This window comes from Seriola dumerili, unplaced genomic scaffold (genome assembly GCF_002260705.1).
Source record: "Seriola dumerili isolate Sdu_G_001 unplaced genomic scaffold, Sdu_1.0 BDQW01001821.1, whole genome shotgun sequence".
Taxonomy (NCBI): domain Eukaryota; kingdom Metazoa; phylum Chordata; class Actinopteri; order Carangiformes; family Carangidae; genus Seriola; species Seriola dumerili.
Genome location: NW_019176076.1, coordinates 64,151 through 82,211, shown reverse-complemented (window position 1 = coordinate 82,211; position 18,061 = coordinate 64,151). Strand labels below are relative to the sequence as shown.

General features: G+C 41.1%; 1 protein-coding gene across 1 annotated transcript in view; it reads left to right on the top strand.

Annotated features, from left to right (window-relative positions):
• Positions 1-18,061, top strand: part of lama3 (laminin subunit alpha 3) — a 52,673-nt gene that overhangs the window by 28,217 nt on the left and 6,395 nt on the right. Inside the window, exons 29-69 of the mRNA XM_022768706.1 lie at positions 318-516; positions 696-822; positions 1,112-1,260; positions 1,782-1,897; positions 2,207-2,418; positions 2,626-2,830; positions 3,648-3,792; positions 3,904-4,044; positions 4,460-4,621; positions 5,263-5,364; positions 5,459-5,542; positions 5,700-5,930; positions 8,664-8,777; positions 9,505-9,623; positions 9,725-9,805; positions 9,929-10,029; positions 10,134-10,187; positions 10,287-10,438; positions 11,013-11,123; positions 11,233-11,344; positions 11,562-11,729; positions 11,875-12,071; positions 12,358-12,474; positions 12,773-12,927; positions 13,149-13,290; positions 13,433-13,532; positions 13,632-13,748; positions 13,868-14,038; positions 14,147-14,298; positions 14,439-14,633; positions 14,723-14,871; positions 15,102-15,264; positions 15,368-15,495; positions 16,090-16,234; positions 16,339-16,428; positions 16,525-16,679; positions 16,764-16,881; positions 17,003-17,143; positions 17,267-17,397; positions 17,611-17,745; positions 17,909-18,029. Coding sequence (XP_022624427.1) covers positions 318-516; positions 696-822; positions 1,112-1,260; positions 1,782-1,897; positions 2,207-2,418; positions 2,626-2,830; positions 3,648-3,792; positions 3,904-4,044; positions 4,460-4,621; positions 5,263-5,364; positions 5,459-5,542; positions 5,700-5,930; positions 8,664-8,777; positions 9,505-9,623; positions 9,725-9,805; positions 9,929-10,029; positions 10,134-10,187; positions 10,287-10,438; positions 11,013-11,123; positions 11,233-11,344; positions 11,562-11,729; positions 11,875-12,071; positions 12,358-12,474; positions 12,773-12,927; positions 13,149-13,290; positions 13,433-13,532; positions 13,632-13,748; positions 13,868-14,038; positions 14,147-14,298; positions 14,439-14,633; positions 14,723-14,871; positions 15,102-15,264; positions 15,368-15,495; positions 16,090-16,234; positions 16,339-16,428; positions 16,525-16,679; positions 16,764-16,881; positions 17,003-17,143; positions 17,267-17,397; positions 17,611-17,745; positions 17,909-18,029 — 5,707 coding nt within the window. The remainder of the gene's footprint in view (positions 1-317; positions 517-695; positions 823-1,111; positions 1,261-1,781; positions 1,898-2,206; positions 2,419-2,625; positions 2,831-3,647; positions 3,793-3,903; positions 4,045-4,459; positions 4,622-5,262; positions 5,365-5,458; positions 5,543-5,699; positions 5,931-8,663; positions 8,778-9,504; positions 9,624-9,724; positions 9,806-9,928; positions 10,030-10,133; positions 10,188-10,286; positions 10,439-11,012; positions 11,124-11,232; positions 11,345-11,561; positions 11,730-11,874; positions 12,072-12,357; positions 12,475-12,772; positions 12,928-13,148; positions 13,291-13,432; positions 13,533-13,631; positions 13,749-13,867; positions 14,039-14,146; positions 14,299-14,438; positions 14,634-14,722; positions 14,872-15,101; positions 15,265-15,367; positions 15,496-16,089; positions 16,235-16,338; positions 16,429-16,524; positions 16,680-16,763; positions 16,882-17,002; positions 17,144-17,266; positions 17,398-17,610; positions 17,746-17,908; positions 18,030-18,061) is intronic.

Genomic DNA, 18,061 nt, shown 5'->3' with positions numbered 1-18,061 from the left:
ACACAGTGACCAAGAAGGAAATTCTGCAATAATCTGAGTGTTGAGTCTGTAAAACTGAAGCTGTCCTTAGAAGTGTGTGTATATTTAAGTGTGTGATGCCAGGATTTCTGCATATAGATGAGAGAAGAGTATGATTGCTATAGGAAGTCAAGACTGAAAAGAGGATTATAGGAGATGAATCTTATTTCACGGGTCATAACCTTTGACTGGTCACAGACCCCTCTCCTAACAAGTCACATTTTTCTGCTGCGGTAGGGTTTCAACCACTATCAACAGGCTTTAAGTAACAGCAGCTTGTTTCTGTTTAATGTTTCCAGTCGGCACTGTGTTCTGAGGCGGTTTGACAAGCCAACCTCAGCCTGGGTTTTGTATGCGGCCCGTGATGGTCAATTATCATCCACACCAGCTGTTGCTCCCAAGCAAGGAGAAAATGAGGACTTGAGATGGAGACGACAGACCGGGTTGTTTCCTGTCCGTGAACCGCAGAGTGATGGGATACTGCTTAAATTCCCTCAGGTATCAGAGTAAAAACAACATGCCCAGCCCTTCCTAACCTTCATGTAGAGTTTGAGCTTTTCTGGATTTGCTGCGGGGAGCTTGAGACATTCATGAGCAACCTCTGCACTGACATTAATTTTCAATTTCACCTTGTCTGGTTGACACTTTCCACAGTTTCTTTGCCATCTTTCTTACAGACAGAGATCAACTTCACTCCCAGGGTGCCCCTCCCAGGCAGGTATGTGGTTGTTGTCCATTATCATCAGCCTGAACATACCTCCTTCCCTGTGGAGGTCCGAGTGGACGCAGGGCATGACTGGAGGGGTGAGTGTGTTTGAGGACGTGTGGCTGACTAATGTCTGATCAAATAGAATTTAAGAGTTTATTACTTCCTGTTGCATATAAGTATGTTTACTCTGGCAGTAACTGGGAAAGCCTTCTCAGTGAAAGGGTGATTCCTCCCTAAGAGCAGCTTACGTTGCTGAGCTCATGTCACGATGATCAAAAGACACACTTCCCTATATGGCTTTAACTGAGAAACAGATTATTGTGCAGCATGCTAATGTCTCTTCTCCTTTCTTTTCTCAGTTTTAACTCAGCTCTTCTCTTGCAGGTTCAATAAATGCATCCTTCTGCCCTGCGGTCTCAGGCTGCAGGGAAGTAGTCATCGCTGATGGGCGCATTGCCCTTGACTTGGACCAGAATTCTTGGCGGCAGCCCACCATCTCTGTGATCGTGCCACCTAGGAACACCCTTATTCTGGTCAGTGGTGCATGTGATAAATCAAACACTGCATCTAGATTATGTTCATCCACTTAATTTTAAGAATTAAATGAGAGAATTGTGGGAAAAAAAATGAATGAGACTTAGTTCTGTGTAAAGTCTGAATGTTTGAGGAGTCTGTGTTTTGTACTGGAGTTGTTGGCATGCTGAGGTCCTCTCTCCTCAGTGTTATACCATATCCCCAACAACAACAATGACGAGACTGTATTCTACCTGGCAGCCCCACACAGCTTTATAAAAGCTGAGCTTCCAACCTCTGTAAGGCTGGAGCAGGTTGCACTTTGTTGCGTGTTGTTCACTTGCTTTCCTTTCCTTCTTTTGATAAAATAGAAAATAGAAAAATACAGCTAAAACACTTAAAATCCCCAGTTTATGTGTTTATCACCCTCTTCATCATACTGATAAATATATTTTACGCACATATTCAAACCAAAGTAGAAGTTTTTGGTGAGATTGTGTGTTTTTTCAATCATTTCTTATGGTTTGTATCGTTTGTGTAGGATTACATCTTGTTGGTTCCTGATAACAGTTACACCCCAGATCTCCTGAAAGAGAAGCCGCTGGATAACTCTCCAGATTTCATACAGCAATGCAGAGGAGAAGGGTTCTATATTAAGTAGGTATCCACCATGTCGGAAACATAAGCACGACCGAAATCCATTTGGAAGGGTGCTTTAAAGATCTGATCAGTTGTTGCCATGCTTTGTTTGATCAGCATTTCTGTCTTATAATCTATAATATGTTGATTCGTTGTTTGGTTTTTTCAGGGCAATAATCTATTTGTCCAGCTTTACCAGTGCAGCAGTTTTACAATAGTAAACAGTACAGTGGAAGTTTTTGTAAATTGTGCCCTCTAGCTGTAATAATTGGGTATAAATCCACATACGTATTTGAAGGAAGTCCTTTTATTTTTCTGTCTCTTCAGCCCGAGAACTTCTTCCCAGTTCTGCAGAGACTCTGCCCGCTCTCTCGTAGCAGCCTATAATGATGGAGCTCTGGCTTGCAACTGTGATAAATCCGGCTCCACAAGGTCCACTTGTGATCCAGTTGGAGGACAGTGTCACTGCAGGCAGCACGTCATTGGTCGACAGTGCACAAAGTGTACCACTGGATACTATGGCTTCCCCTACTGCAGACGTGAGTAAACAACTTATGTTGTTCAGGTGAGACTGCAAATACAAAATATCCCATGTGAGAAGGTGCCAAAAATATCCACACCTGCCACATGCTGTAGTTCTTTACACAGCTTTTGGTTTTAAATCATCACTCCTTCCCTCTAACCTCTAGTCAGAATGAAATTTGTGCGTGTATTAGACCTGATAAAATCCCTTTTCTTTACTGCAGCGTGTGAGTGCGGCCGCCGACTGTGTGACGAGGTGACGGGACGGTGTATCTGCCCTCCTCAGACAGTCAAACCAGCCTGTGATGTGTGTCAGAATCAGACTTTCAACTACCACCCTTTGCTGGGCTGCGAGGGCTGTGAGTGCTCTCCAGATGGCATCAAAGCCAATGCAGGACCTGAGTGTGAACGCATCACTGGGCAATGCAAGTGAGTGGAAACCTACAAAATACTGTGCACTCATCAAGAGTAGATTTTAGCATTTATTAGTGAGATGGGTCAATTAAACAGTATGTAGTTTTGTTCACTTTGTATTGTATTAGCAACCAGGAATGTAAAAAATTGTCATGTTTCATGAAGTGAAAAAAAACAAAAAAAAAAACAAAATGTTGCTTTCTGTTTTTTCTATTTGTTATTATTGATTTACTTTATATATTCTTATTTACCTCTGATATACAGTTGAAATGTCACTCTATGATAAAAGTTGCTCCAATTCATTATCTTTTAATGATATCATTTCTTTAGTCTTATTAATTGTATGATTGTACTATTTCATTATAATTTAGAGTGCTTATTGAACAGCTGCACAAATAATGGTTTTGTTCCTTGCCAGTACATTTTTTTTCTTTCATGCACTAATTTATGAGTGATGAAAAAGGCTGGAATGTGAAGCCTGCAGCTTCTATCAGTGAAAGTGAAACATGACACCAAACCACTTAAAAGTGATTAATGAGGGGATTAGCTCACAGTCCAGTTGTGCTGATGTACAGATTGTGCTTTCTGTCATGTAGGTTTTCAGTCTCAAAGTCCGCTCCCTCCACCACTTAGTTGATGTGTCTTTTATTAAAGACAAAATGGAATTCGTGAACAAACATAGTAAATGCATGCAATGGGGTTTTACTGTATTTTGCTATTTACAAAAAGCTATTGGATTTCATTAGTATGTGTAAACTCTGACTTTATAAATGCACCACATTGAATCCAAAATTTGAAGCTAAAAATAATGTGACTGTGTATTTTTATGTAGTTGCAAGGCAAGGATTGGGGGCCGACAGTGTGATCGTTGTGCTGCAGGTTACTATCGCTTCCCTGACTGTGTACCTTGTAACTGTAATCAAGGCGGTGTCACACCTAACTTGTGCCACCCAGACACAGGGAGGTGTCTCTGCAAGGTGAGTTCATTTCATCAAACTGCAGACTTAAATACACCTTCTTACTCATTTTCGGTTCATTTGTCTTTTCTTGCTCTGACCTCCTCTCTGTTATTGCTAACATGTTTGTAGAGAAATGTAGCTGGTGTCAGGTGTGATACCTGTCGGGATGGTTCCTTCTATTTTGACTCCTCCAACCCTCATGGCTGTACAAGCTGCTTCTGCTTCGGAGCCGCTGACCAGTGTCAGAGCTCCAGCAAACGCAGGGGGAAGGTGTGTGTGTTTGCGTTTCGTGTCCCTGCATGTCTGTGAATGCCTGTGAAAATTTTATGCCTATAAAACCTTCCGGCTGATAGCTGCTATGTGGTGAACTGTGTTATGTGTTTAATGAAAGCTGCAAATACGGGTGTTGTTCAGGAAATGTTGGTGTTATGGGGATCTTGGCACATTTTATTATTCAGATTTAGTTGTGCATTTGTTGTTGAAAAGATACTTCATGAATAGTCACAATTCCAAACGTCATGACAATATCAAGTCAAATCTTGCTGCTGCATTCTCCAGAATAGTGAGGTGTTTGTCTGTTTGTATTAAATTAACACACCTCTCAATAAAAAATATTTGGATTAGCACAGTATAATACAGTTTAGGGATGGATTTTTCTCTTTAACTCTATATTTCCTGCTATTAGTTTGTTGAGATGCGGGGCTGGCGTCTGGAAAGACCTGACCAGGAGGAGGTTCCCTCTGTGCTGAACACAGCCAGTAACACAGTGGTGGCAGACATCCAGGAGCTTCCTCCCATTGTTCAGACTCTACACTGGGTGGCACCACAGTCCTACCTGGGAGACAGGGTGAGTCAGTGGAGGGAGATAACACCAAGGCAACAAGAACGCTGTTGTCAATAAATGTTTACTGATGTTTAAATATATTTGTTTATTTCCACAGTAATAGATTTTAAATTATTTTTGTATTTAAAAATCAAAGCAAAAGTGAAATTCGGTATTAAAAGAAAATTCTGCGAGCTTTGTTGTGTTCCCTATTTTACTCACATAATTGTTGAGATCTGAGGATTCAGCAACCTAGCTGCTTTCCCACTTTAAACTGACTGTTGAAATGACTCATTTTAATTTGAAAATACTAGTATTAAACTTTTAGCTACTTTATGGTTCAGTTTTCAACTACTTCACTTACCAGTGTTACACACAATGGACATTTCAGGTGTGTTCATTATATTACATTACATTATAAAACATTATATTATATGTTTTATTTTCCTTCTTTTCTTGTGTACTTTGCAATGTTGCAATGTTCCTATATTCTTCATAATTAGACTGATAGAAATGATGACCTCAACTATTGCTTCCTAGTTGAGAAATAAGAGTCAGGTTGCATAGATACAGAATTTTCCTTTAACTGTACCTTGTAATTCAGTTATTTCCAAAGTCTTTGCAGATAAACTGAAACATATCTGGGCTTTCTCCTTTTCTCCCAGGTTACATCTTATGGTGGTTTCCTTACCTACCAGTCCAAATCCTTCGGGATTCCTAGTGAGGGGATGACTCTGATGGACAGAAGACCTGATGTCATGCTGACTGTGTGTAGTGTCACGAATTTCTTCACTCTTGGATTTCTCCTTTTTCCGGTGACGGAAACACACCTTATTTATCCATGTCATTATTTCTCCCTAGGGTCAAGATATGACCCTGATCCACATTGCTCCACAAGTCCCACATCCAGACAGGCTGTATCAGGGCAGAGTCCACCTTGTGGAGGTAAAGAACACACCAGTTCCTCACTCTGACCAATCCTTTTCCGATTTTAATTTGATTTAATCACATAATATGAAAATGTTGGATTTGTGGATGATTTTGAATAGAGCCCCCCCCCCCCCCTACAGATTTCTCAGCATAACAAATCTCTCACCTGCAGGGAAACTGGCGCCACGCTATCACCAACAGGCCCGTGTCCAGAGAGGAACTCATGATGGTCCTAGCTGGTCTGGTGGGCCTGAGGATCCAAGCCTTGTATTTTACTCAGAGCCAGCGGCTAAGCCTGGGGGAGGTGGGCTTGGAGGAGGCGTCTAACACAGGGACTGGGGGTCCTGGAAACATTGTGGAGCATTGTTCCTGCCCACCTCAGTACACCGGAGATTCCTGTGAGGTGAGAAATAAAAAGGCCATCATGTATCCCCTGATATTGCTAGTCTTGAATAAAATTCAACTTTACACAAGTTGTTTAAATAAGTGTTAGAAGATTTTATGAATATATTAGATATAACCAAGCTTTGGAGACAAAAACTTATAGGGAATCCAGTGTTATTTCCATTCAACTTCTATGCACACACACAAAAGGGGAGATTCAGATCATTTCGTCAGGTCTGAGAAACAGTGGAAAAAAAAAGCAGGGTGGAGCAAGGTGTTGACGAAGGTGTCAGACCTCATCCTCATATTTTTAGGGTGTCCTGACACGCCTGAACCAAGTACCACACCCTTTAGAGAAAAAATTTCATCAGCTGAGAAGCCGTGGGTGGAATGTACTGGAAAATACCGGCCAGTGAGCTGTGCAGCCAAATTGTGTAGCCCCAGGCTGGGATATGATGCACAATCACGCAGACATAATATTAGTGATTATACAGCTATAATCACTGGCATGGCTACAGCTCACAGAAATGTAGTGCAAACAACCATGATGTAGTTGCTAAGGAAAGGCTTTACTTGAATTCTTTTTATCCTGGGAATGGTGCTGATTTGACTTACTGTGTTCGTGCTTCTCAAATCGGATTTGTACACACATGATTGCAGCGGTTTTGCCCACAGAACCAAATTAAAAATGAGAACGCAGCAACCATTAATTAAAAAGTTTTTCATGTAACACAGAGCACTTATTATTAGAGAGAAAAAGTAATATCAAAAAAGTTTTTCATGTCTGAAGGAGTGCTGTTGCCAAAGATGTGGTGTGAGTGAGCCATTGTATGATTGGGAGTGTTAAATGGAAGCTGATTATATGTGCCCAGAGGTGGTATGACAAGGTGCCTCACCTTCACACATGGGGTGTGGCAGTTAGCAACACAATGTTACTCATAAACCTGAGTGTGCCCCCAGTGCACCTAAAGTGTGTGTGTATCTCTAAGTACAGCTGACACACCTAGTTGTGTCTGTTGTGTGTTTGAGGAGTGTGATTCAGGTGTGAGTTTGTTGTCTGAGGATGTCTGACTTTCCTCTCAGTCACATATGCTTACACCGTTATATATATATATATATATATACACACACACACACACACACACACACACATACACACACAGTGACAGAATTTGAATACACAGTTGAATGTTTTACTTGCTTTTTCAAGTAGAGTATTAATCACCACACCCTGGCAGATTTAAGTAAACACAGCAGTATTTACAATATTGTGATTTTCCCTTTCTCTATTCAGAAATGCTAATAGTGGATTTCCTGTGTGTTGTGTGTGTTCCAGTGCTCGTGTATGCATGCACATGTGTCTGTCTTGATGTATCTTAAGCAATTGTGTGTGTGTGTGTGTGTGTGTGTGTGTGTGTGTGTGTGTGTGTATGGGGGAGAGAGAGAGAGCGAGAGAGAGAGAGAGCATGTGTGTGCTTGTGCGCCTGCATACACTCATAGTGATCTGCAAGTCTGAGTCAGGTAAGAGACGGGGCGTGTCCTCTTTGTGTGCGTGTGTGTGAGTGTGAGGATGTGTGTTTAAGAGGCTGAGGCAGGGGAGAGCGGATCATTATTTCACACAGACTAAATGCAAGGAATGTCAGATACGCGAATGGATAAACGGCGATGTACAGGGGTTCTGCTAAGGACCCTGATATGTTGGACTTTGATTGGACTTTGCTGCGCTGGAAACAGGCCCTTCAGGAGAGGAGAGCGACCCCGTTACACCAGGCATCATGACAGATGGGCTCAGAGGATACAGTACCCTTCGCTTCAGGACCAGGGAACTCAGCAGATAGAGTATCCGTCAGTAAATGACCAAGGCACCCAGGGGGTACGCAAGCCCTTGGACAGAGGACAGACAGTTCAGTTTCCCTCTGTTAGTGACAGTGGTGCCAGTTTGCAGATTCAGGTAAAGACCTGTGAAGATGTGATGTTACTTGTGGTTGAAGGGATCTTGTTTGACCTTAGCTGTACGGTACAGTTGTCAGTGCCTCAGGTGTGGATTTTTGGTGACTTGAACAATGTAATCTCTGAAGGCAAAGGTCATGCTTTGACTCTTCAGTGTTAATTGTTAATGACACTCGATTTAGGTCAGTCTCATTGCTGCGTGCTCTCACTCTTCATGACACCAAACAGAAGTGCTGTGTGGGAGAGTAGTTTTTAATCATTTACTGTGAATCGTGGCAAAATCTCTGGAAACATTGGTATTTTTAGATAAAAAAAATGCTATTTTTACAATTTATAAATTTAGCCTCTGTTAAACTGAAGGGATAATTGGTATTATGTTGTGCATTTGTACGTTATTTTTTTTCAAGGTGAAGTAATGTGATAATATCTACCCTTAGAAGATAGCTTTATTTAAATTCATACTATTTAGATTATAATAGGATTTTTGTATCATGATAAACAACCCTAATTTTTTAAGGCATTTAATTCATTGGATTACCCAGATACAAATCTAATCTATAAAAAGTTTCTCAACTGAATCCAGTAGTTTATATCAGCATCATTATATAACCTTACATATAACACGATAGAAGATTTTCTCTACCAGTATATTGCCGCCCTTAGTATCATAATTGTTCTAATAACAAAGTTGCTTTTAAATTCAAATATAATTATACAGTGGTATGCCTGGGTATATGGGTTATACTGTTGAAAGCGGTAGTTTCAGTAATCATGTCTGTATATTTGTGTTTGTCTTTTTCAGAAATGTGCTCCTGGTTTCTACAGAGATGGCAGTGGGACTTACCTGGGCCGCTGTTTGCCCTGTGAGTGCAACGGTCTGGCCAATGAGTGTGAAGACAGGACAGGGAGGTGTCTGGTAAGGAGCCCTAATTAATGACTTCATGACCGGAGATATACGGTAGACACCCACACATACACACTAAAACCAAGTGTGATTAATTTAACCCAGCTGACTCCAGCATGAGCCACTGTTTAGTCAGAGTCTAGACTTCTCACATTCAGGGTACATCTGTGGGCACCTTTTCTGACCCAACCCTGCTTCTCTGCCTGTAGCGTTGTGTTGTTTTTTTTTTTTTTTGTCACCACAGCAGAAGTATTATTTGATATGGCTTCCTTATTTCCTGATACAGGGCCCCTCTCCCTCATAATTCTCCTTGTTAGGAGGATGAGCCTTTACCCGTTTCAAAACCTCAGCCATGTTGTGTTATTATGCAAGACACTCAAGACCGGGCCTGTGTGTGCAAAGCCACATGGATCCACACCCTAGCAGCTCAAAGTCAAATGGACACAAGTGGCTGAAAACGCTCTCTGTTGAGCGATCAGATACACTCTTTGTGACAGATTGGCAGGGAAATGTATTTTCTCTTTGCCTCTAGATGTTTGCATTCCTGCATCAGTGTAATAAAAGAGCGATGTCTGGTTGATTTGGTACAGTATGTGTGTGTAAAAGGCTCGTGGCAGTGCAGGCGTAGTACTTGAGTTTTGTTTTTTTATACAGTGTCTGGTGTTTTTGCTTCTTTGCATCCTTTATTCCTCACATATAGTTTGGAAGTGGTTTAATGAATACATCACATCTTTTTCAGAACTGTCAGTACAACACAGCTGGGGACCGATGTGAACGCTGCAAAGACGGTTACTATGGCAACGCGGCTCAGAGGACTTGCAGAGTGTGCCCGTGTCCATTCGGCGTGCCCACAAACAGGTGGGGGAAAAAAAACAAAACACCCTAAACAGCTGTGCTATATCATTAAATGGAAATGTGTAATTCAGGAACTAAATCATAATCTCACTATCACTCCACAGTTTTGCAGTAGGTTGTAAAGAGGTGTTTGGAGACTTGCAGTGTATATGCAGATCAGGCTACACTGGCGACAAGTGTGAGAGGTGAGTGTCAGTATGGACCAGTCAGTCTATTAGGGCAAGTAATGGTGTTGAAATTCTGTGCAGATACTGTAGGCTCATTTCAATTTAGCCCCTTATTCTGTCTCTTATTCCTCTTTGCCATAGATGTGCTCCTGGTTACTATGGTGAGCCACTGACACCAGGAGGAAGTTGTCGGCCCTGTAATTGCAATGGCAATGGTAACAACTGTGATCCCCGGACTGGAGGTTAGATTGTGGACTGACATTTTTTAAACAATGCATTCATTTGTTTTTTCCACATTTTAGTTGATTCAATTCATTTAAATGTATTTTTTTCTGTGTTTCTGCAGTTTGCAAGAACACACTGGAGCCTGGAGACACAAACACAGATGAGAGCTGTCAAGGTAAATAAACAAAGAGAAATGAGGTCTGACTCTGTGACGTGCAGTTTGCGCTAAATGCAGTGGGGTCAATTGTCAATCAAATCCTCCTTTGTGTTCCAGAGTGTGACAGTTGTGCCCAGACATTACTACATGATCTGGAGAAGCTGGATGATGAGCTGGGAAGGATCAAGGCTCAGATGGACAACGCCTCTGCCAGTGCCTCCTCTCAGGACAGGCTGAAGAAGCTGGAGAAGGCTGTATCAGACACCAAGGTAACATGCCAGTTTTCTGTAACCATGCTCACTCGCTCTGAAGGCCAATGAAGACGATGTGAAGAACACTAAAAGATATTTTTAAAAAGTCATAGATTCAAATTTAGATGATGCCAAATCCTGATGTCAAAAGTATTGCCATAAGCGCAACGAGATCTGTTGCTTGATTTGATTTGTACTTTGCACATGGCCATTTCTTACACATACAGTATACTCATGCACACATACACACAAACAATCTGGTGCAGGATGGGTGTGCTTGTTCAAACATTCGAGATCCCTGCTGATAAGCAATCTCAGAGAATTTTGTTCCACATCCTGTGTGTCAACACGAGTTACAGACTACACCACTGGATGCCAGGGTTTGTGGCAGCGACTTGTCGTTTCTCATTCCCTCATAATCCGAGTGTTAGATCCAGCTCATTTGAGTGTGCATTCTTTGTTCATTTATGATGTGCAGGTAAATAATTCCCAGAGCACTGTTGGAAAACAGCCCCTGTCAGCTTCAGGTTTCAGTACACCACCTACAGCCAATGCAGCTTACTTTACATTTTTGCTCCTGTGCTTTTTGCAGATTCTTGTCAGCAAATTCAGCTCTGCCATCAACACCCAAAAGTCCAGAGTTGACCAGCTGGAAGAGGATAGAAACACTCTTGCAGATGACATCAGCTCCCTCAAAGACAAGGTAGAGTGCTGGAGCCAATGCCTAACATTTTATTAATATAAAATCAGCAGGCAACAATAAGTGGGAAGATGTGTGTAAATGTGTATCGTCTGTGTGTGTTGTTATTTAGGCAGATAAAAGGACTGCTGATGCTGACAAGGCAGTGGCAGAGGTTGAGAAAACCCACAAGAGGGCTAAGGATCTGGACTCAGAGATTAGAAACATGCTCAAGAAAATCCAAGGTAAAGGGAAACTTCAGTGGCAGCACAACTCTGTCATGCCTGTTGGTATCGTAATACCATTGTTTTCATCTTTCCTTTGGACTCCTACTCTCTCTTGTGTTCGTTTGTAGAAATATGGTTGCTGTATAGATAGCATCATAGCATCCTATAACATTTAATGGCACTGAATATCAGAGCCTAAACATTTGTTTAACTGAGTGTTTTTGTGTGTTTGAAGCTCTGCTTCACCAGCTGAATGAGGCAGGCACCAGCGGTGATGTGGTGCCCAATGAAAGCCTGGCTAAAATGCTTGAAGAGGCTCAGCGTATGGTGAACGAGATGGAGAAGAGGAACTTCATCCCTCAGAAGACAGCTGCTGAGAAAGAAATGGATGAGGCCAAGAAACGTATGAGACTTAACCTCTAAGTAGAAGATTCAGTAAATTCTTCCAAACCCCTCCAGAAATTCACATTCAGAATACTGATGTGGTTGTATCACTGCAGACTGTTCAGTAAGATGTCTATTCTATTCTATTTTATTCTATTCTCCAGTGCTCGACTACGTCAAGGCTAATATAAGTAAGCAGTGTGAGCAGAACGAGGCTGCAGCAGAGAAGATTCGAGGGCTTCTGAAGAATTACGAAGCCAAGCTGAAGGACCTGGATAAGGCTCTGAAGGAGACGTCAGACTTGGTGAAAAAAGCCAACGCTGAGAACAGACTCAGCGCTCAGGCACTGGACGACCTGCAGGTAACTCACAAGCCAAGTAGTTAATCTGTTATGAGGAATATTTGTGGACTTGTTAGTTAATAGTAAACAACTGTGCTAAATACAAGCTACAATGAAGGTATGTTTTATTTTGTTTCTATCATGTCATTTTTTTTTAAAGATATAGCATGAATAGTCTGCATGGTGTATCTTAATGGTAAGGTATTATGTTAGCACAGTATAAATTGCTTCACAAGTTGTGGTACTGTTAGAGTTTGTACTAGTGATCACACAGTTGTAATGAAATTGATTCATATGCTTCCCACAGACACGTATTGAGAACTTAAAAAAGGAGAAGAAGACTGTGGAGGACCAAATGGCCATGGCAGAGGACGAGCTGCAGAAAACTGAGGATTTAGTGAAAATGCTCACCGACAGTAAAACGGTACATTTGACAAACAGTTTATTGTTCTGTACCTCAAATAGTCTCTGTACTCAGAATTATGTACTTCCATATATTGTATTTTATTGCTTCTAAATACAAGCCAAAGTATTTTGGAACACTGAGGCTATGTTATAATAAACAGCCTCATCTTTGATCCCACACCAGCGGGCTGCCAGGTCCTAACTTGCCATCCACTCAGATAATGATCAGTGTTTTTGCTCGCTGTGCTCTGATGTGAGGTATGGCATTTTTTTGCTGTTATGAAACTTGCACTCATTCCTGTCCTTCTACACTTTAGGAGTACGAACAGCTGGCAGCACAGCTGGATGGTGCCAAGACTGATTTGACCAAGAAGGTGAATGAGATTACCAAAGCAGCAGCCAAGGAGGACATCGTGGAGGCTGCAGAGGTTCATGCTAAGAACCTTGACAAGCTGGCAAAGGAACTTGAGGAGTAGGTTTATTGTGCAAACAAGAAAGACACCCTATTTCAATATAACCTGATGTTTAATGAGTGGATTTCAGCAAAATATTTTTTGTTATTTATGCTGAGAACTCCTGCTTCAGTGCTATAAACAGTCTGTCAATTGAAACTACTTGAGATTTTTTATCTTATGTTCTTGCATTCTTATGTCTCTTGTTTTTTTTTTTTTTTCTTCGCGTTATATTGTATAGTGCCGTGAAGGATGCAAGTGGACGTACTGAGGTGCGTAATGCCAAAGATGCTATCGATGCCTACAAGAACATCACAGATGCCATTAATGCTGCTGAGGCAGCGGCTAATGAGGCCAAAGATGCAGCAGACAAAGCCTTGAATGTAAGCCACAGACTTCATATTTAAACTTTCTCCACTTTTTTTTTTAATATAAAATACATTAAGCATTTGATAGAATACTTAACACTAGATAATATTTTACAACATTGGGTCACATTAACCAATATGTAATTTCTTCCTTTAGAATGTAAACAACCAGAAACTCACAGAAAGAGCAAAAGACCTGAAAGAGACTGCTGATGACTTACTGGAGAATGCACATAACACAGAGGAAAACCTACAGGGTATTCAACTCTTTTAAATTGTTGTTTTTTTTTGTTTGTTTTTTTTTTTAAAGAAATTGCCCCAAAGCCCAGTCACTAATCTTTGTTTTTCTTAAACAGGTGCTACTGACAACCTTAATGACCTGAAGAAACGCATGGACGACGCTGACGAGAAGAAGAAAGCGCTTGAGAAAGACCTGCTTGATGCACAGAACCAACTAAATGACATCAAGAGAGGTACAGCAAGTCGAGGCGCGACAAGATTAGCGTGACTGCTAAAATGAATGCGTTTGAGTCTGTTGCCAGAATTCATATTTCCTCTTCGTTTCCCCTAATTACTCATTTCTCCCAAGCAGATGACATTGGTAATATGATTGATGAAGCAAAAAGAAAGGCAGCTTTAGCTAATGACACGGCCAGCAACACTATGGACAAACTGAATGACATCAGAAAGGAAATTGACAAGATCAGTGTCACTCCTGTGGACCCCAACCTAGGCAATGTATTGGACAATGTGGACAAGTCAGGTGAGAGTTTGAAAAAATGTCATAGGCACATTTGGCTATATTTTTTATGATACAGAATAACCTTTTTTTTTTTTATTGTAAAGACTGACTGTTATCCTCTTCCTGCAGTGAAGGACTTATTGAATACCATCCCATCTCTGAATATTAAGATCTCAGAGGTGGAGAGCCTGACATCGCAGTTCTCTCCCATTGGCAACATATCTGAGAACATCAAGAAGATCAAAGACCTCATTGAACAGGCCCGGGATGCCGCTAACAGGGTGAGGTCCCACTCTGTAAATGCATCCATATTTACCCATGTTCTGTATACACCTCCAAGTCCAATTGGAACAAACCTGTACCCCTGTGTAGTATTCCTCCTTGTTGGATCTAATTTCCACTTTCCATATCTCCTCTCCAGATTGTGGTTCCGATGAAGTTTGCAGGCGAAGGCCATGTGGAGCTGCGTCCACCAAAGGATCTGGAGGATCTGAAGGCCTACACATCTCTGTCTCTGTCGCTGCAGAGGCCTGAAAGCAGGGGAGATGGAAGACGCCGACGCAGACAGGCCACAGACAATAACGACATGTTTGTCTTGTACCTTGGCAATAGAGATGTAAGTGAATCCAAATGCATATGAGTATTTTGACATACAGATTTACTTTGTAATTGTAGACAAGGTATTAACAAGCTTGTGTTTTGTAGTCTTCTAAGAACTACATAGGTATGTTCCTGAAGAGCAACGTGCTGTACGGTGTGTACAAGCTCAACGGAAAGGAGTATACGATGAAAACGGGTTACATCACCAAGTCTGCATCTGAGCCAGCCAAGTTCGACAGAGTGAACCTTACCAGGTAAAATGACATCTCAGTTATACATTCACCTGTTTTCGGTGTTGTGCCCTGTAAAAGTGTAAATGCACTTTTTTTTTTTTTTTTTTTTGCCATTTCCACTCTTATCCACTGTGACTTGCTACATCACCCTGTCTGTATTTTAAAGTGCAAAAGACCCAGGAGGTTTGTGAAGAATGTGAGGGATGTAAATATGATAAAAATGTGAATATTTTTTCCTTCTTATAATTTAGAATTTACCAAGATGCAGAGATGATCCTCACAAAAGATATCACCTCGAACACTCCTGGTCAGCCCATTGTGGGCATGAAGCAAGGAGAGGAGAACAAGAACCTCCTGGACCTCACCCTCAGAGATTTTGTTTTCTATGTTGGAGGCTACCCTTCCAACTTCACTGTAAGCAGCAATGGAATTAAGAACAGCAATACTGTTGTTATTATTATTATACATTTTTTAACTAGCATTTATTAATAACTTTCTATGTTGTGCTTCTCCTCAGCCACCGCCTTCTCTGAAATACCCCAACTACAAGGGCTGCATTGAGTTCTCCTCATTTAATGACAAAGTCGTCAGCCTCTATAATTTCCAAAAGGCAGAGAAAATTAATTTGCAGACTCCATGCAAGAGGTACGTCCTGATGTGATTAGCGCTGAGAAAAACTCAACGTTAGATATATTTTAAAACTAGAAACAGGTTATCTCCATATTGAATTGCCATCTAATGTTTTTTCAGTAAGACTCGACTCTAGTTTTTGCTTTCATTGATCTGGTAAATTTTTTCTGAGAAAAATTTCCATCCTGTCACTCTTTGTTGGCATGGGCACTTCCCAAGCAAGGGTTTTAAATTTGGCACTGGTCCTTTCTATTTGATTTTTGTTGATTTTGGTCTTGACGTGAAGACATGAAGACATGTACAGTAGCTCAGGTTGGCTGCAGCCTTTTACTAGGTTTTACCGTGCATTAGCCCTGGATTAGGTTGGTAACATGTCCAGGAATTCTTCCTGCTTTTTGCCCAGAGGTTGCTTGAATAGTCCAGCACTGTGATTTAAGAAAAGGAATTAATTGGTATAGAAAAAGGGGTGGATGGAAAAGGCCCTCAAGACCACAAAGACAAACAGAATTTTAAATCTTTTGCTATGAAGGACATGTGCTCAGCGTGAAAATGTTGAGACACATTAGAAAAATCTTTGAATTTTAAAACCTGATTTTCCCCGCTGTCTAGGTACGTGCCGCCAATGGATTCTGACTACTTTGAAGGCACTGGATATGGCAGAGTGGTTATAAATAAAATGTCCCCCGTGCTCCTCATCAGTATGCCTTTCTTGGCTCGTTCAGAAAACGGTCTACTCTTATACGTAGGAAGTGAGGTAAATTATTGTTCATATTGTTACCGCATAAATAGATTGTATAGAAATAGAATTATAACTACTGTTTGCACGAATGTGATTATTCTGTTTCCTCTTCAACACAGGACAACTACTTCACCGTGACAATAGAGAAGGGCGTCATTTTTATACATAGTAATCTTGGCAGTGCACAAGCGAATGTGAAAACATTCCCGGTAAGAATATTCTTTTTTTGTTTTCTGCAGGCACTCACACACAGGTAAATAAAGAATCATTCTTTCAACCACATCTTGCTCCTCTCTTTTCCTCAGACAAGCGACTGGGCAGATATCCTCATCGTTAGCACCAACAAGGAATTTTCAGTTCGTATTGGCTCTGCGACAGTGGCCACAATCAAAGCTCAGTACAACAATAGAGAGTTTAAAGAATTCTACATTGGTGGTGCCCCACAGCACTTGAGGGAAAGGTATGTGGTTATCCATTTAGCTTTTAGTCATTATGTGTTGTGAGTTGTAGCGAGAATGACTTGATTTCCTGTTCCTCCTCCCAGACATAACATCACCATACAACCATTCAAAGGATGCTTGAAGAATATGAAGCTGAATAAGGACTTTAAGCCCATCGATGAGCAAGTGGGCATCAGCAAAGGATGTCCCAAGGATACCCTGGTAGGACATTAACTTTTGCATCCCAGACCACGAACGTGTTTGCACATTGGTACCACTGCCCAGACCACAGTTAGGTTATGTGTCTAATGAACTAATGTATAATGTCCATATTCTTGTCTAGATTTCTCGTAAAGCAGAGTTCAGCTTGGGGAGCTCCTTGTCAGCTCAGCTCACGGGCTTTAGCCTGGCCAATGACGTTACTGTCTCTCTCGGATTCAAGAGCACAGAGAATGATGGTGTCATTCTACATGACAAACAGCTGGTCAGTCCTTACATTTATTTTAAAATCTGATGTTGTAATTATGACATATGAGATCTGATTTGTGCAAGACATCAGGTAGAACTCAGATTTTAATGACCCTTTATCTTTTCTGTTTTTTCTCAGGCTAATGGGATTAGTCTTAGATTGAAAAATGGCCACTTGATTCTCAATTTCAACGACAAGGTGTTGAAATCTAACAAACAATACCGCGATGGCCAGTGGCATTACTTGACTGTAACCAGAAGAGCTGGAAGGTATGAAGAAGACAGTTATTTTACATTTGAACATATAATATATTCATGTGACGTCCGTACATATTTAACTCTCAAACACATTTAGAAGAGGTGGGTAAAGAAAAAGTTGCCCTATAGTTGAAATCAAACAACTACATGGCAAATCAATACAATAAAAAAAAAAAACTCTAACTCTAATTTACATTATATACTATGATGGTTTTTCCAAAACAGGCTTGAGCTGCTTATTGATGATGAAGATAAGGGTCAGGAGCAGAGTGGCAGCACTTCTATACCTGACACAGCTGGCTCCGTGGTCCTGGGAAGAAACCAGTTCAAAGGCTGCCTCTCCAACCTCTACACAAGACGGTAATCTTTTCTTACTCTGCATCATTTTAAAATAGCTCAAAATGTATGTGGTGCACAGTTCTTATTGTAGTGGCACAACCCTCTGTATGTGCACTTTTTATGATTATTACCTTGATATATTATGTCTATATGTTATCTGAATGTTTTTTTTTCCTATTTGCAGGCCTGACAATCTATACAAGGCTGAGGACTTGACCTCCTTCGAGGCCTCTGGAGACGTCCTGCTTGATGTGTGTACTTCTGATAATCCTGCTCAACTGATGCTGGACCGCATTTCTAAGAAGGTGAGGGTTTGTCTTACATGCTCACACATACT